This window comes from Eucyclogobius newberryi, unplaced genomic scaffold (assembly GCF_026437365.1).
Source record: "Eucyclogobius newberryi isolate DKJ021-1_F unplaced genomic scaffold, fEucNew1.0.hap1 SCAF_18, whole genome shotgun sequence".
In the NCBI taxonomy this organism is placed as follows: Eukaryota; Metazoa; Chordata; class Actinopteri; order Gobiiformes; family Gobiidae; genus Eucyclogobius; species Eucyclogobius newberryi.
Genome location: NW_027315812.1, coordinates 9,495,208 through 9,513,803, shown reverse-complemented (window position 1 = coordinate 9,513,803; position 18,596 = coordinate 9,495,208). Strand labels below are relative to the sequence as shown.

The 18,596-nt window shown below is 41.3% G+C and overlaps 1 protein-coding gene across 1 annotated transcript in view; it reads left to right on the top strand.

Annotated features, from left to right (window-relative positions):
- Nucleotides 1-5,932, top strand: part of adarb2 (adenosine deaminase RNA specific B2 (inactive)) — a 352,690-nt gene extending 346,758 nt beyond the window's left edge. Inside the window, exons 10-11 of the mRNA XM_072450488.1 lie at nt 1,632-1,813; nt 5,734-5,932. Coding sequence (XP_072306589.1) covers nt 1,632-1,813; nt 5,734-5,910 — 359 coding nt within the window. The 3' untranslated portion in view covers nt 5,911-5,932. The remainder of the gene's footprint in view (nt 1-1,631; nt 1,814-5,733) is intronic.
- Nucleotides 5,933-18,596: the final 12,664 nt, after the last annotated feature.

The window sequence follows — 18,596 nt, the reverse complement described above, 5'->3', positions numbered from 1 at the left end:
ACAATGGGCCACGATGTGCTCAGAAATCCATATTTCCACGAATCATATGAGCTTTAAGTTATGACCGTCTGATGCGTCTGAGTTTGCACCAAAATACTCACTTACCAAATGTGAAATACCAACAGCTGGTGTTGAAATTTTGTATAAGTTGGACCTTGCAGTATCAGAAAGACTTTATTCCTGTCGCTACGGGCAAAATGCACTCGACCAGTAGAAGAAACAAAGACATAAAACATAAAGAAAACATAATTTAAAATCAGCGTCACAGTAAGAATGAAATATATTATATCAGTCCTTAATTCCCAGTAAAATAACTATATCTACTGTTGTTTTGCTTTAAAAATACATTTTATTGTCGAAAAGTTGAACAAAGTAACTGGCGGTGGAGCTCCCCCTGCAGGTCGCTTGTGAAATAACATAGTCAGAAAATAGACGCGCATTTTCTCTCTCTCTTTATCATACTAAGACATAATAGACAGTATAATCATGCACAGAAACACTTTACATTGCCAAATATTTTAAAAAGAGCGAGGGTTTCTCAGGAGAGTTGTCTTCAGGTCGATTGTGTTTTACGCACAGAGACAGCAGGGGGCGACAACGAGCACGACAAACACCCCGAAAATACATATTTAACCATCACAGGGACTTACGAAGGCGTTCAATACGGTGAAATGTTGCTTAGTTCTGCTTTAATGTGGTGGTATTGACATCAGTATCAAACTTTTTCGAGTGCGACAAAAAAAGGTGATTTTTGTTTTGTTTTTTTCAGAGTTTGAACTGAGAGCATGGAGCGGTTTTGTACTCGAATTCAGAGTAACTTTAATATCTTACTCAAGTGGACGTCTGAAATACACGTGTGGTTGAGCGTTATGACCGAGGGCTGAATAAATAATGTGTACTTGATTTACTACGACTTCCAGATTGAACCTCGTCTTTGTGGATTGGTCGATCAAAGCGGTTTTTCAAGTATTACAAGTGTGTTTTTGGTTTAGATCCATTTATATGAGAGAATTATGTAATGTTTAGTCGACAGCAGCAAACACACTGCAGTTACATGTTTGCAAAGACGTTGTTTATGGTTGAACATTATAGTCCAGCGATTATGCTTTATATTCATCAATGTGTTGTTTTGTTGCTGAATTTGACCCTGATGAAGCTGTGAAGTGCAGCCACGTTTAAGGACAAAATAGTGTTTCCATCAAATACACTGAATTTACACGTTTTCCGCGTCATTTTCAGACATATTTGGCACATTTTTAATCATAAAACTTATTTTCTGAGCTCATGGCATGTTTTATGGACCAGCTAACGATTAATCAGTGACTAAATGTGTTATTTCATTAATCGATTAATTTGTTGCAGCTCTAATCTGTAAATCTATCCAGAGAGAAACTTAAAGAAACTTAAAACAAAAAGTGCTGTGCTCCTGTTTATCTGCAGTTGCACGTAGTTTTCCCCAAAAAGCTGTTCTAATCGGTCCATAACTATTTGTTCTACACATAAGAAATAGTTTTGACGGAACAGAATTGACTCAACGGGTCAATTCTAGTAAGAAATGTGGCAGAATATTGTAAAAAATGTGTCGTTTGCTGCTATAACGTGTGGTGTAACTGTCTGGTCTGGTCCTCCAGGGCTGAGCAGCGCCGAGTCTCTCCCCCAGGGGAAGGCCTCGTGTGTGGGGCTGAACTGGAGCGAGGGCGACCTGCAGCTGGAGGTGGTGGACGCTTGGACCGGGCGGAGGAGAGACTCTGGGACGGCGTCGCGTCTCTGCAAACACGCCCTGTTCACGCGCTGGAGCCGACTGCAGCGCAAGGTAAAGCTTTACGCCCGATTTGAACTGTAATACATGCGGTTTTACCTGTAACAGTCGAGGTGTTCGAGGTAAAACACAGATTCTCTCAAAAAAATCTGTGGTTTTCAGGTTTCCGAGTGTCACCAGGTCCAAACCAGAACTCTGTCAGGGTTAAATTTAGGTAAAACATGGTCCAAAATGAGACTAAACCATGAATAAGGTCGTTTTAAATCACAATTAACTCAAAAAACAAACTATTACATGGTGTATAGGCCCTCTCTCTCTCCCTCTCTCCCTCTCTCCAGGTGGCTCTCTCTCTCTCTTCATCTCTCTCCCCCTCTCTCTACACTTCCCTCCCTCTCTCTCTCCTTCTCTCTCTCATTTCCAGGTGGCTCCCTCGCTCTCTCTCCCCCCTCTCACTCTCTCTCTCCCTTGCTCTCTCTCTCCCTCCCCCCTCTCTCTCCCTCTCTCTCTCCCTCTCTCGTCTCCAGGTGTCTCTCTCGCTCTCTCTCCCTCCCTCTCTCTCTCTCTCTCTCTCACTCTCACTCTCGTTGTCGCCCCGGTGACAATAGAAATGCACAAAAAGCAGTGCGATGTTCAATTGCTTGTGAAATTTCAATGGCGGGAGATTACCCAGCTGTCTGAACCTCCCCCTCCGCCCGGGCTCCACCCAAACACATTTGTGCCGCCTCATTCGCTCTGTTGTGCCACATTCTTTTCTCTTTACTTCTCTCTCTCTCTCTCTCTCTCTCTCTCAGCAGGTACAGGGTGATGAAGGCCCGATAACGTCTCTGTTAGAAAGAATAGTGACAATGACGGGCGACGAGGGGCCCGTCTGGGGGGGTTTCTCCATCGACAGGAAACATGCACAATAATATCTAATCACCCTCGTCATCAAAGCATTATTCCGGGCAATAAAACATTCATAAAGAAAACACAGACAAACAAAAATGTCACAATATCACATTTTGTCACGATTTTTAATGGAAGGAACGTCACAATTTAACAAATATTCATAATTATCGACCAAACAACCATTTAATCATACTTTTTTTGTCTGGATTGAACTGAATTGGCTTCTAAAATTGTTACGATTTGTTATTATTTATTGTGAATAATCTAATCTAATCATCATCAGACAGGTCACAGGAGATTTAAAACCCCAAATATTTACAGTACTTTCATCAGTAATATTCAGTCCGGGGGTCTCATTTATGAAACGCTCAAAGTACAAATGTGAGTTTTTGGAATTGTCAAGTATGCAACATTTTCATAGGTACAGGTGCTTTACAAATGCAACTCCAGACTTAAAGCGCCCTCTACAGGTCGGACGACTCATTGAACTGATACGCAGTTAAGGCTGAGCAAAGTAATATGTCTGTTTGCCGTAACCTTTTATTTTTCAATTATTTCGCCGACTCACCGACCGGACTTCCCTAAACCACCGTGTCGAGCATTTTTATCACGCTTGTTATCCTATCTTTCATCCGTATAGCAAAGATAACGCACTGCGCTGCGCATGTGCGACTGCATTGTCATTCCCTCACATGCGTCTGTAACAAAACAGACCGTGAGTTAATGACGACAAATTGCCTTTGACAAGTTGCAGCGCCTGTTGTTGTTGTTGTTGTTGTTGTTGTTGTTGTTGTTTTATGGCGGTTGGCATCCAAGTGTTGCATTACCGCCAGACTTTATTCCTCAGACTTTGTTGTTGTTGTTGTTGTTTTATGGCGGTTGGCATCCGAGTGTTGCATTACCGCCAGACTTTATTCCTCAGACGTTTCGTAGTCCTCAGACTCTGTCGTAGTCCGTAAAAGTACTCCTCCCATCGCTTTGGCGTTACAAAGCCCATGAGGTCATGATGTGTTTTTGTGACTAGAATAGTTGTTGTGTCAGAGACCAACCGGCTTTATTCCAGGGAGACTCTTCTTCACCTTCCTCGCCCTCTTTGACGTTCGGTGCTTTGGAAGTACAAAGCCCATGAGATCATGGGACGTCTTTGTTGTTTTACAAAGCCCATGAGGTCATGGGACGTCTCAGACTTTGTCGTAGTCCGTAAAAGTACTCCTTCCATTGCTTTGGTGTTACAAAGCCCATGAGGTCATGATGTCTTTGTGACTAGAATAGTTGTTGTTGTTTCAGAGACCAACCGGCTTTATTACCAAAGCAATGGAAGGAGTACTTTTACGGACTACGACAGAGTCTGAGGAATAAAGTCTGGCGGTAATGCAACACTTGGATGCCAACCGCCATAAAACAACAACAACAACAACAACCGGCTTTATTCCAGGGAGACTCTTCTTCATCTTCCTCTCCTTCTTTGACGTTCGGTGCTTCCACCGTACAGCTTTATTCTTTAGGCTTCATTCTATAGGCTTTAATATGTCCACTGATGTCGCCGCTTGGTAGCCGTGCGTCTACGAGACTGGGCGAGGACAGGAGACCACCCCCACCCCCATCCCGCCACTCTGACCACTCTGACTCCCCTGTCGGCGCCACTCAAGTGTCCATAGGACATGCCAGGCTCTGTCAGGGTGTTTTACGCAATGCATTCTGGGATTGACACATGCCCAGTAGCGTCATCACAACAAACATGGCGGCGCCCGTGTCCCCCGCATGTTCCCCCCGCTCGCCTTCACTACCAAAAGGTCGATTGAAATATCTTAAAATCGTGAGATTTAGTCTCCCGATCGGGTTGATAGAGTCGTTTCCCGTCATTGACTGTTGAAGCCTGACCCCTGGTGGTCACTCCGACTCAAAAAATTGCAAAATGTGGATCTTTTTTTTTTGCCTTCAAAGTAAAAAAAATAAGAATTTGCCTACCGTCCGACCCAGATGAAAAATGTTGACTCGGGTTACAGCAAACAGACAATTTATTTGGGGCAGCCTAAGATCAATATATTTAGAATTTTGCTTATTATTATTATTATTATACACATTTTATCACAGAATTCATTTCCTGTTTGTAATTGATGACATCACAGTTGGAAATTACCCAGCAAACACTGGGCAAAAACTCTATTATTTTTATTTGACAAATATATAAAACAAACATATGAGAGCGACTTTATTGTTGAACTAGTGTTTAGAGTGTCACAATCATTAATTACAAACAGGAAGTGAAATTTTAAACCTAAAAAATTTGCTTTTCTGTGATAACATATTTGTAATATTTTGCAAAATTCAAAATATATTTCTTTTAAAATTTGAATAGGGGATTTTTTTGCCAATTTGAGAACTCAAGCAACCTTTTAAAAAAATGCGCACTCACCCCCCACCCTCCTGTTGTTTCCAAGAGGCCGCCTCCCATCAAAGCCTCACTGCTACACGTGCGTTTGTTTATTAGCGTGTCGAATTGCATCATCTCTCGTCTCTGCAGATTTCTGTCTCTTCTGAGCTCGGATACAGTCTTTCTCTTTCGTCATTTTGTACTGAACACTGAAGGAACTCGCTAAACACACACCGGCATATCAACCACGCATTCGCAGCCAGGGAAACGTGCTGCTATCCTGGGAACGAGGCTGCAGGTGTGCAGTAGCACGCAGGGAATGACTGACATGTGGGAGAACTACTCGGCTGTCCACGCCACGAGGAAATGAGACTCAGATTTGGCGCCAAAAATCCTCTTTTCAACCTTTAAACAAAATTTTTGTTCAATGAGTCGTCCGTCCTGTATGAGGCACTTTAAGATCTTGAAACGAGTCCTCCTGCGTTGCTCGTGGTCACCTCCAGGAGTATATTTTATTTATGGATCAAGAGACAATTCTTAGTGGTTAATGTGCAACTGCAATAAAATAATTCCTTTTTACCATGTTTTATGTTCTTACAATGATTTTCAACAAAAGACGATGTATTTTTAACATCGTCTATGACCATCTTCCCCTCTCTCCCCCTCCCTCTCCCCCCTCTGTCTCCGCCCTCTCCGTCTCCTCCCCCTCCAGTTGGGGCTCCACGTATCCGGCTCGGAGGACCAACAGCTCATGTACAGCGAGGCCAAGTCGTCGGCGCGTCAGTACCAAACGGTGAAGCAGCAGTGGCTCCGCTCGCTGCAGGACTCCGGGCTCGGCACCTGGGTCCGCAAGCCCCCCGAGCAGGACCACTTCCTCCTGTCCATCTGAGGCGCCCAGCACCAGAGAGAGAGAGAGAGAGACCGGTCAAACTTTATTTTTTAAGTCTTCGGCGTCGCGAAACTGCGGCATTTTGTGGTCCGTGTCGGCGTTGAAGCCCCTTTAAAACTTCACCGTGAGTCAGCCATGTCGGGAAGGCAGCTCGACCAACTAAAGGACCATCGTTCTCTTCACCTTCACCGAGTTCATCCACGTCTGCGTCGCTCGCGGGCGAAATAGGCGGCGCGGGCTTCGCACCTTTCACTAAATTATTACGGGGGGAAAAAACGTCCTTTTATAGCCAAAGTTTGAGGCGGAGAAAATGCAAATTCAATATTTCAATGACTTTCTATCGACCGCACAAGCAAAACTGTAGGAATATTTAGCATATATTTAGCATGCTGGAGAAACGGGTGTGGTTATAGTTTGTACAGCGGAGAGGGCAAAGGTCGACGCGACGAACAAATTGAAGTGAAACTTCAATTTCGTCTTTTTTTCCAAACAGAAACAGCCCAGTCACATGGGAGTGACGTCAGAACCTGCTTTAAACACTGTATTCTCTATTATGTGTTTATTTCAAGGGAGAGTGTGAAAAATGCTTGACATTTTCGAGGACAGAAATATTGTTTTTTAATTTTATCTATAGATTTATTATTACCACAGAAATACTTATATATATATATATATATATATATATATATATATATATATATATATATAGTGAAACTCAAAAAGAGTCTGGAAAATAGCTTTTTTTCTATCCTTTGTAACGTTAAACAAACAAACTGTCATTTCTACCCTGAATTTATTTATATAGCACATTTAATAAACCCAAAGTGCTGCACAGATACAAAATATGTGCAGAAAAATCATAAAAAGCTGCACAGATACAAAATATGTGCAGAAAAATCATAAAATTCAAATAAAAGTGCTCAATTTGAGTCTCAAAACTGTAAAAAAAACAAAAATCAAATCAGAGCAAAGTCATATTAGCATTTAGATCTGATGTCAGCTAATGATTGAAACCTAATTTTGCCTTCACTTCAGATTCTTTTCCCTTTGTAGGATTAGTCACAGAGGAAAATGAACAGGTCAGAGGGACAAGAAAGTGTCAGACTCTTCACCTGAGTCTGCAATCCTCCGCCGCCGTGACATCTTCCTCCCCCCGAACCCGCCGCCCGCTCAGAGGGCCCTCGCCGCTCGGGGGGGGAAAGGGCCCGCCGCGACCTTGAGCCGCATGAAAGACGGGACCGTATCGTGTCATCGGCTATTTGTGGGCCCCGAGGATCCCGCTGAGGAGCCGAGCCGCGGGGGACAACAAGAGACACGGACCATATATATAAACGGAGGGCGGGGCAGGGCGGGGGAGGGGGGCGCAATCACTGAGGTGTCAGGGTGACGAGCGGGGGGAGGGGCTTCACCTGCGTCACGGGCGTCACAGTGATGAGTCCGGGCGATACGTTCAGGGCTCGTCCTTTTCAAAGCTGCATGTTTAAAAAGACCTTTACTTTTTTAGAGTGCAGCCAAATACACTGCAAAAATATTCTTGTTTTAGGCTAAAAATGTCCTGGAAATAAGTGAAATTATTTGCGCAGTCACTGAATGTTATAATAATCTTAATAATCCGGCTTATGTGGCGTTTATTTACTAGAAATGTCTTAAAACGAGATAAGTCAGATTTTTTGTTTTCTTTCTCAGTTTAAGTGAAGTTTGCAGTGTACACTAAAAAACAAATGTTGACCCTAAATTAATAATATTACGTCACATTTTTCCATTTAATTATGTCGATCCAAAGTAAATGAGACGTTGTGGATCTACTTAAAATGTAATAAGTTAATTTAACATAAAATACATACGAAACACTGGTAGTTTTTCTCTTTTTGGATAAACGTTACATTTGTATTTTTACATATACATTTTTTACTTGTCAAAAAGCAAATGCAAATGTTACACTGACTAAACACAAAAGCAAAGTGACAATTTCACTCAAGTATTATAATAACTTTTTGGCTCTCACGATTAAATATAATGAAATTCACGCTTAAAATCAATGGAATGTGACATATTTTCTTGTAAATTACTTGATTTAAAGCAAATGTTTGTATTGAACTACATAACATTATATGTTGAATCCATAAAAAGACACAAAACAATGAAGTTAACTTGACTTTATTTAGTAACAATAAGATTTCTGAGGTTAAATTGTCGTTTATTGCTTATGTTTAATCTTAAATCTTATAGTTTATGATGATGCACTAAGCAAAAAGCCTCATGTCACACCAGATCTCAGTTTCTATTAAAAACACTAAACCCAGAATACACAGACGCTGCTTTTTGAACCTGTGCTTGGTGTCGCGCCCGCCTCGCGCCCCTCGACCCCAGATGAACGCTTGATGTCGAGGCTGAATCTCCGCTCTCGGATGTGGAGTCTAAAAACGACTCGGCCTCGACCTTTTAACGCCGTGTTGTTCTGACTCTCTGACCTCATGCTATTACTGTACCTACAATATTTGTCTGTTTTGGTCGTCACGGCGACTGTAACACAAAAAACCTCCTCGTTTTTCCCTTTTCTGGAGCAGAACGACGACTTAACGACGTCTCGAGCTTTTATGTTGAGCCAGAGCGAGAAATGTGTTCATTTCACCTGATTATTTTACTGTTTTTGTTTGTTTATTGCAGATTTATTTGTCGACTATGAGAACCACAAAGTAAAAGTATTATTTAGTCGACAAAACACGCAACAATTAACTAGATAATCACACTCTGGTTCAGAATAATGAACAATTAGGACCGTTGCCGCAGCGTTTCACAAGTTACAACTAAATATGACAAATGGGCAAAAGTCAAAATTATCACTGAAACTCATGATTGAATATGACGGTTTCACTTCCTGTTTTCCTCGTGTTTTGTCCTCGTGTTTCTTTCTTGTCACTTTGACCTTTGTTCCTTTTCTCCTCTTGCTCTTTTATTCAACCAAATCAAACCTTATTATCTACAATTCTCTCGTTAGCGTCATTAGCGAAGCTGCGTGGAGCCTCGTCCCGGGTCATGACCTTTAACCTTTTGTGAGATCTGGACCGTGTCATTTCATGTGAATGTGGTTTATTCTGTGTCATGTGTTTTTGTATTTATGCTTTTATTTATTTCTCTGTTTAAAAGTAACACTGACCCCTAGTGATGGTACTGAACGTGACGTTTAGGCCGTGTTCAGACCTTTACTGAGCGTGACGTTTAGGCCGTGTTCAGACCTTTACTGAGCGTGACGTTTAGGCCGTGTTCAGACCTTTACCGAGCGTGACGTTTAGGCCGTGTTCAGACCTTTACTGAGCGTGACGTTTAGGCCGTGTTCAGACCTTTACCGAGCGTGACGTTTAGGCCGTGTTCAGACCTTTACCGAGCGTGACGTTTAGGCCGTGTTCAGACCTTTACTGAGCGTGACGTTTAGGCCGTGTTCAGACCTTTACCGAGCGTGACGTTTAGGCCGTGTTCAGACCTTTACCGAGCGTGACGTTTAGGCCGTGTTCAGACCTTTACCGAGCGTGACGTTTAGGCCGTGTTCAGACCTTTACCGAGCGTGACGTTTAGGCCGTGTTCAGACCTTTACCGAGCGTGACGTTTAGGCCGTGTTCAGACCTTTACCGAGCGTGACGTTTAGGCCGTGTTCAGACCTTTACCGAGCGTGACGTTTAGGCCGTGTTCAGACCTTTACCGAGCGTGACGTTTAGGCCGTGTTCAGACCTTTACCGAGCGTGACGTTTAGGCCGTGTTCAGACCTTTACTGAGCGTGACGTTTAGGCCGTGTTCAGACCTTTACCGAGCGTGACGTTTAGGCCGTGTTCAGACCTTTACTGAGCGTGACGTTTAGGCCGTGTTCAGACCTTCACTGAACGTGACGTTTAGGCCGTGTTCAGACCTTCACTGAACGTGACGTTTAGGCCGTGTTCAGACCTTTACTGAGCGTGACGTTTAGGCCGTGTTCAGACCTTCACTGAACGTGACGTTTAGGCCGTGTTCAGACCTTTACTGAGCGTGACGTTTAGGCCGTGTTCAGACCTTCACTGAACGTGACGTTTAGGCCGTGTTCAGACCTTCACTGAATGTGACGTGACGTTTAGGCCGAGTTCAGACCTTTACTGAACGTGACGTGACGTTTAGGCCGTGTTCAGATCTTTACTGAACGTGACGTTTAGGCCGTGTTCAGACCTTTACTGAGCGTGACGTTTAGGCCGTGTTCAGACCATCACTGAACGTGACTTTTAGGCCGTGTTCAGACCTTCACTGAACGTGACGTTTAGGCCGTGTTCAGACCTTCACTGAACGTGACGTTTAGGCCGTGTTCAGACCTTCACTGAACGTGACGTTTAGGCCGTGTTCAGACCTTTACTGAGCGTGACGTTTAGGCCGTGTTCAGACCATCACTGAACGTGACGTTTAGGCCGTGTTCAGACCTTCACTGAACGTGACGTTTAGGCCGTGTTCAGACCTTCACTGAACGTGACGTTTAGGCTGTGTTCAGACCTTCACTGAATGTGACGTGACGTTTAGGCCGTGTTCAGACCTTTACTGAACGTGACGTTTAGGCCGTGTTCAGATCTTTACTGAACGTGATGTTTAGGCCGTGTTCAGACTTTTACTGAACGTGACGTGACGTTTAGGCCGTGTTCAGATCTTTACTGAACGTGACGTTTAGGCCGTGTTCAGATCTTTACTGAATGTGACGTGACGTTTAGGCCGTGTTCAGACCTTCACTGAACGTGACGTTTAGGCCGTGTTCAGACCTTTACTGAGCGTGACGTGACGTTTAGGCCGTGTTCAGACCTTTACTGAGCGTGACGTGACGTTTAGGCCGTGTTCAGACCTTTACTGAGCGTGACGTGACGTTTAGGCCGTGTTCAGATCTTTACTGACGTTTAACAAGTTTGTTTGTCGACCCAAAAGTCAAAACGTGAAAACAAATCACGCCTGAAACCTTTCTTTTCCTCTCCAAATGTTGGTAACGCTCAACAATAAGCTTCATTTGTAAAGTGTTTATAAAGCGTTAATAAGCACTTGTTGTTCGTTTATAAGCGCTTATAAAGTATTAGGTAATTTAAAAACAGTTGGATAAGTAGTTTATTAATGCTCATAAAAACATTTTGTACATGGTTTATTAACATGTCAATGGTAATATAAATGATTACAAGACATATACAAATAAACACCTTATAAAAGCGCTTATAAACAAATGACGAGTGCTTATTAACGCCTTATAACGAACTAAAGAAGGAACTGTATTTTAAAGCGTTAGTTACATTTTCCTCCTGGTTTAATGTTATAGTTAACAGTAAAATGTTTGCGTTCATGTGTATTTACAGTGTTATTTTCATGTGTTTTACTACTATTTTATTACACATTATACATATTCAACAAGCCATAGTTCAGTACAAGTGTTTGCTTTTATTAGTTTGTTTGTTTGTGTGTTAGATTTAGATCATAAAGACCATAAAAGACCCTTAAACTATAACTACCGCTGGACCTATAAGTCTGTCCCACCGTTTTTCCACACCTCAAACGTCCTTTGTACATTATAACATGATTATTGAGATTAAAGTTGGACGGGACTGCCTTTTTGAAGAGTTTAAAACCAAAAATGACGCATTCTCTTAACACGTCGCCATCACATGTTCAATTGTAAACTTACAGGCAGCTTTAGAGACACATTATTTTTCGACGTAAAGACCATAATTTACCGCACAAACCGTGGCATTTCCCGTCATTACGAACCAGTGGAGAGGTAGCATCTGTGTGTCCGAGCGTCCACTCAGAGCCTTGTAAAAATGTACCGCGTCGCGTCCATGGAGTAAATAAAATGACTTTATTTTGAGAGATACTAATTATAAGGCATGTCCGAACGGCAATATTGTACCTTAACGTGTGTACATATGTAAACCATGTAAAATAAGTGTTGACGAGGCGGCGGGCGGGAGAGAGAGACGTGGCGTACAGGTGTGATCTGCTGCTCGGTCTGTAAACAGTGCACCTCGGTAACAATAAAAGTCAATGTTTGTACCGTAACCGAGTGGGCGTTTCATTCGGAGTCGCGGGAAAGAGATAAAGCATTAAAAAAGTATTAAAAAGTATTAAAAAGGACGATTTACGGTGATGAAAATGTGTGTTGTGTTGTTATTTTTGCACATGTGAGTTTTTTGTAGTTTTTTACAGTTTTTCTTTTTTTTTTTTAGAGTGGATCTGATACCGAGTAACGCCAGCAAGTATCGCGATATCGAGCCGATACCGATACCGATGAGTTATGAAAATGCATTGAAACTCCTTTGCTGTTGTTAGCTTCTCTCCACAACAAACCGACAACAAACTGTAATATAAACAAAGATAGATAGAAAAAAATATATATACCGTATTTTTCGGAGTATAAGTCGCACCAGCCAAAAAAATGCACAATAGAGAAGGAAAAAAATACATATATAAGTCGCACTGGAGTATAAGTCGCACCAGCCAAAAAATTCAAAATAGAGAAGAAAATACATATATAAGTCGCACTAGAGTATGAAATGCAGTTGCAAGTGTGAAAATAACAAATAATATCACATATAAGTCGTAGTATATAAGTATAAATATAAGTATAAGTCGCGCCCGGGCCAAAACTATGAAAAAAGGTGCGACTTATAGTCCAGAAAATACGGTATGTAAAAATAATGAAATATTTTGAGAAATTGTTGAAGTATTGATATTTTTCCACGCGTACTGATACTTTTTGATACCTCTGTCAGTACTGAGATGAGATGTATTAATATTTGGTATGCCATTATTATTTGTACAACAATAATAAAGGCAAATTTGTTTTAAAAATGCATGATTTTATTCCTCACTATAGCCAAGTAAGTAAGAATTCTTTAGCAAATATAATGTCTAAAGACTAATTATTGATCCAATCTGTCGTGAAATGAAAACTAATTCTCAAACTGAACTTGAAAGTAGAAATACATTTACACAACTGCACTTGAAATATGATTATATTTAAGATTTTACCAAGATTTTGCCTGTTTTTCTCCAAATTAGCAATTTTGGTGATGTTTATAATGTCACTTCCTGTTTGACACGGCCAACAAATATGACAGAGGTAAGTCCACAACTGTTACTTAGCAACCAGAGAATGATTTGACAAACAATTACACCTGACAACACGTTTATTTATTAAATGATAGTTCAAGTCTAAAAAATATTATATGCACATTTTCTTTGCATTTTTGACGGAACGGCGCTTTTTGATGACATCTCAGAGGCGGCCTCAGCACTACTTCCTGACATTTTCAACTTCTATATGTCAAATTGTCCTCACAAACTGCCACTTGCCTGATGTAAAACTATAATAATTATTTACCACAGGGACGAAACTAAAATATGATCACGTTTCCTGTGTAAATCTTACATTTTCATTGAATTCACGTGACGACAGTGAAAACATTGGACATTTTCTGACATGAATAACTGGAAAAATTCTTCTCTGTCCTCGCCTCCTCCTGTCCTCAAAGTCCCAGCCTCAGACGTAGTGAGTCGTGCCATCTTGTCTATGTCAGGTCTCGTTAAGAGTTCAGAGGTTAAGCGGGGGTGGTCCTGGTGAGTGTTCAGATGGGAGACCACTGTAATACCACCACTGTAATACCACCACGGGACCACAGGGGGCGCTAATGTGTCATTCATGTATAATTCCTCCTCCTCAGACTCGACCCGAGCTCCTCCTGAAGTGTGTCCTCCTTTTACTGGCGTTATATTTAGTTTAAAGTCTTGGTTTCTCTTCTGGGAGTAAATCTCGAGACAAAAGCTTTGAAGCTGAAGCGCGTTAAAGAGCTGCAGACGGAGGTTGTGGGTTCAAATCCGGCTGTGGCAGAGTGGGAACCAGTGACTCAAGAGCACGTGTGCAGTCTCAAGCCACTCTGACTTTGCTCACGTCTGGAGGACTTTGGATTGATGGAGTTCTGGTTCACAGGTCTCACATCTCTATGTTCTGTGGCGCAGGAGGTTGAGTGTGGGTTTTGGAGTGAGAGACCTGTGCCTGTGAGGTTTCTGGTTCAATTCTTGCTCCTGAACTAAGTGTAATGTCCAGAGTTTGGACTCAAATACTTGTTTAACACAAATCCATCTGTGGATCTGTGGTCCAGAGGTGAAGACCAGGGACTTCATGTGTGCTGTTCAGAGGTTGTAGGTTCAAGTTGCACTGAGATTATGTTTCACAGTCTAGGGACTGTGATCCAGAGGTTTCTGGTTCACTTCTTGCTCCTAACACTTTCTCTCAAAACTCTTTTGTGTTCAGAATGTATGAGTCTGTGGTCTGGAGGCTAAGACCAGGGATCTTAAATACATGTGCTCTTCTGAGGTTGTAGGTTCAAATCCTCATGCTGAGTTGATGTTTTACTCACAAAATCTTTGAACAAGTTATGAAGGTGGTTGTTTCTGTGGGCAGTCCTGTCACACACACACACACTTGGTGCTGCATGCCAAGTGTGTGTGAGTGACAGGACTGTCTGGCAGTGGACAGCTGAGCCCTGGTCAGCAATGGACAGGACTGTCTGTTGCTGACTGGGGCTGAGCTGTTGCTGAGTGGGACTTGAACCAGTGACCATCTTGATTGAGCAGGACTCTGTATTGTCTGCTCTCCCTGCTCCTCCACAAGGCCCCCGACCTCCAGACTTCCAAGTGTGTTTTTGTTTCTAAACTCTCTCACACTTAAACACTCCAGAGTCTGTTCAGGAACAAGAATTGAACCAGAACCCTCAGGATCACAGGGCTCTCACTCCAAAAGCAGTGCTCAACCTCCTGAGCCACAGAACATGAAGATCTAAGTTTCAGATGTGAGATATGAGCATGAACGTGAACCAGAACAAACTAAAACACTCCAGATGTGAGGGAGTGAAACATGAGCTCAGCATGAGGATTTGAACCTACAACCTCAGAAGAGAACATGTATTTAAAGTCCCTGGTCTCAGCCTCCAGACCACAGATTCATACATCAGAGAAACCGTCAGGCCTGAGTACGGCGCTCTTAAGAAATTTGCTGTTTGTCCCACCGCCATCCTTCAACCTCAGCCCAGCCAGAACACTGCAATGCTTTCCAAAATAAACTTAATACCGCGTTTAATATTTCATTTAATGCTATTTTGAGTTGTCGGCAGTATTTTATAAAAAAAATGTTGATAAAAATGTATTTTATTTATAAATTAGAAACCAATAATCTAAGTGCGGCGGATCCGTAAACCAAGTAATACAATAACCGTGGCCTTAGGAACTAAACAAAAAGGTGCAATGGGAATAACACGTTTTAATGGGACGTGTCTGCGAGCTCACAGCGACGCAAAAACACCAACGAACGACGTTTCAGGCGAGTCATCAATACATCCATTTTTCTGCACTTTTGGAATTGAACGGGGGAATAAACTTGTCTTTTTGTGCAGTAAGTTTGAACGGACAGCGATGGTGTGTTTCATGAGGGAAAAACCAGGAAAAAAACAACACACAAGACACAGTTTAGCTCGGAGCGTCCTGCTAATGCTAAAACTAATGCTAATAATAAGACATTTCCAATATTAAATCTGCTGCTTTTATTCATCGTCAATGATTAAAACAGGTTTATTAGAGGTTTTGGCCAAGCCTTTATTCACAAATGTAAAGGACGAGTCAGTGGGATTGAATACTTTACTTTACAGCATGAACGTGGAGTATAATATTGCACAACCAGCGTTTTTTAAATTAAGATGAAGCTCATTTCTGTGCTTAACCGAACGGATTATCAAACGATTTTCCTGACCAATTTGTAATCCGTTTACCATTGTTTTTTCCACATAGTGACAAATCTTGCAATATTGTAATATATATATAGTATTGTACTTTGTTATGAATTAAAACGACAATTATCTGCAGAAAAACACGGATAAGTAGGTTTATTCTGCAAATTCAGGTAGTATTATGGCGATTATAACAAAAATAACACATTTTCAAGACGTTTTAACTTCATAAACAACTTCAATTCATACTTTAAACCAAATAAAAGGCTATACATTTGTTTTATTTCATGACATAATTCGTGTGGTACAGAAATGAGCTTCACTTTATGAACAGCGTAAAGATAGTGACAACGGTGTACTTTTTTTTTTATCTTGAAGTGACAGAAACATAAAATACAACAAAACGGCGCGGGATCGAACCGTGAAGGCAAAGTATTTCTCTGACGTAAACACACTGGTACTGCAACTGCAACGACGTCACCGGCAACACTCGAGTTCACTGTGAATTGGCAACAGGAAGTGGATTTCCAACATAAAACCGGGCGGAAAATACAGGATATTACATTATGTACACGACAGGCAAGACACAAGACGCCTATTTTTTATGATTTCTTTTCTTTTGAAGGATGTTTGTGTTTCCTCTAAGTTATTGCTGTGCTCTGATTGACACTTAGCATCGCAACAAGGAAGGAAAATGACACTGTACAACTTATTTCCTTTGTAAACGTGGAACAGGCAGAATCACAGCAGTGGAGAGTAAAAACAGATGCAATATTTGACTTTGAAAAAGGATTGAAATAAGTAAAAGCTACGTCTCGAATACAGGATGCTAAAATGCTAACGCTAATGCTAAAGTAAGGCAAAAACATTACATAACTTTATATTAAGAAATCGTTTGGCAAGATCATATATTTTACACCAGAAAAATGACATAAAAAATATATTACGTAGTGAATTTTTAGATGTTATGATTGTTTAAAAATTACGCTTTTTCAACATAACAATTAACAACATGTCATTTTTTTGTTGTTGTGTAGAACAGCCTCTAGATTGAAAGTGTCTTGTCGATAAATAATTACAGCAACTTCAGAGACAAATAGTATTGAGGCTGTAAAAAAACGACAAAAGGTGAAATTGAAAATACATTTGTTTGGAATTAAACAACGTTTTTATAACACGTTCTGTATTTTTAAGGTTGTAATAGACCGACACATACTAAATACACAACATTATTCGGGAAATGTTTACATTTTTCCAATTTCATAATGTTATTTGCTGACATTTCGGACTTTAAATGAATTACAATTTCAATTCCTCAGTTTTGTCCACAACAAGAACACATTACATGATTATTACTACTATAAACACACAGTTTTTTGTTTCTTTTTTACAAAATTGGGTTGTAATCTTTCCACATGATCCCAATTTATTCAGAATCCAGAGTATGATTTTACTGACACTTTTTTCCATTCACAAACCCTCGTTTTTTTTGAACCGGCAGCTCCACAGCATCATATTTATATACACATAAACTCTAAATTATAACTCTTCTCTCAAACTTTACACTTTATCTACAGCACACGAAGCAGCGGGAACTCGAAAAATAATATATATATAACACGCAGATTTGAACTGTGGAGGCAAACGGACTTCAAATGCTTCAAAATAAAGTAAATAAAACAAAGCGACTCGTCAAAATTCACAGGCTAAAAAGCGTCGATTGACTTTAAATCGTTTAAGGCTTTTTAAAGTGAGTTTGCACGCGGCAATTTCAGGTCTAAAGCTTCAGTGCGTCACATTTTTTTAATACAGATTTGCAGTAAAGTTGAGTTGTGATTATTCAAATGCACAATGTTTAATCTGTATCATTTTAAAGTCACACTGCGTAACGTTTTGCCGTTATTGGATGGAGATGTGAAACCAGACTACGGGACGCTATTTTTGTGTCCATTCATCTATAATTTACACAGTTTAAGCTTCTTGTTACGGGCGCCATTTTGAGGACTTTGGAGCGTTTGAGAGCGTTTAACTTTATACCTGTGAATCGCCGTGTGCCACTACTTTAAAAAGCGAAACGTTGAACTTCTTTACAGCGTTTGTTTGCGGTTGTCAGTTCTCATGTCAAACTCATTGTGGAAGAGGTGAAAAATGCTACTGTTTATCACACGATCCCGTCACACGAGCTCCTCCGCTGCCACCGCCGCCGTTTGGAAATGAATAAGGATGTTAAACTGTTCATATTTAAATGTTTCTCTTTGCTTTTAGGTGTCCCATTATAATTATACATGATATATATATATATTATATATATATTATAATTGTGCTTTGTGTGATTTGAGCAACTTGTGGAGGCGAGAAACGTTCAGTTCTAACCAGGACTTTTCAGCTTCGGGAAAATTTTAAGAGAGCAGATTATGTCCTGGTTTAGTCCTGGTTTAGTCCTGGTTTAGTCCTGGTTCAGTCCTGGTTCAGTCCTGGTTTAGACAGTGTTTAATTTGGGTTTTGCCAGGGGTTTTGTCCCAGTTTTGACCTGGTTTAGTCCTGTTTTTTTTCCGGGTTCAGTCCAGGTTACGTCCCGTTTTGTCCCTGTTCAGTCCGGGTATTGACCTGGTTTAGTCCTGGTTTTGTCCTGGTTTTTTTCCCGTTCAGTCCTGGTTTTGTCCTGGTTTAACCCTGGTTCAGTCCTACTTTAGTCCTACTTTAGTTCTGGTTTAGTCCTAGTTCAGTCCTGGTTTGGACCTGGTTTAGTCCTAGTTCAGTCCTGGTTTGGACCTGGTATTGATTCTTGTTGGAGAACTGTCGAACATCCCCCTCACATCCCCCCTCACATCCCCCCTCACATCCCCCCTCACATCCCCCCTCACATCCCCCCTCACATCCCCCCTCACATCCCCCCTCACATCCCCCCTCACATGTGCCAGC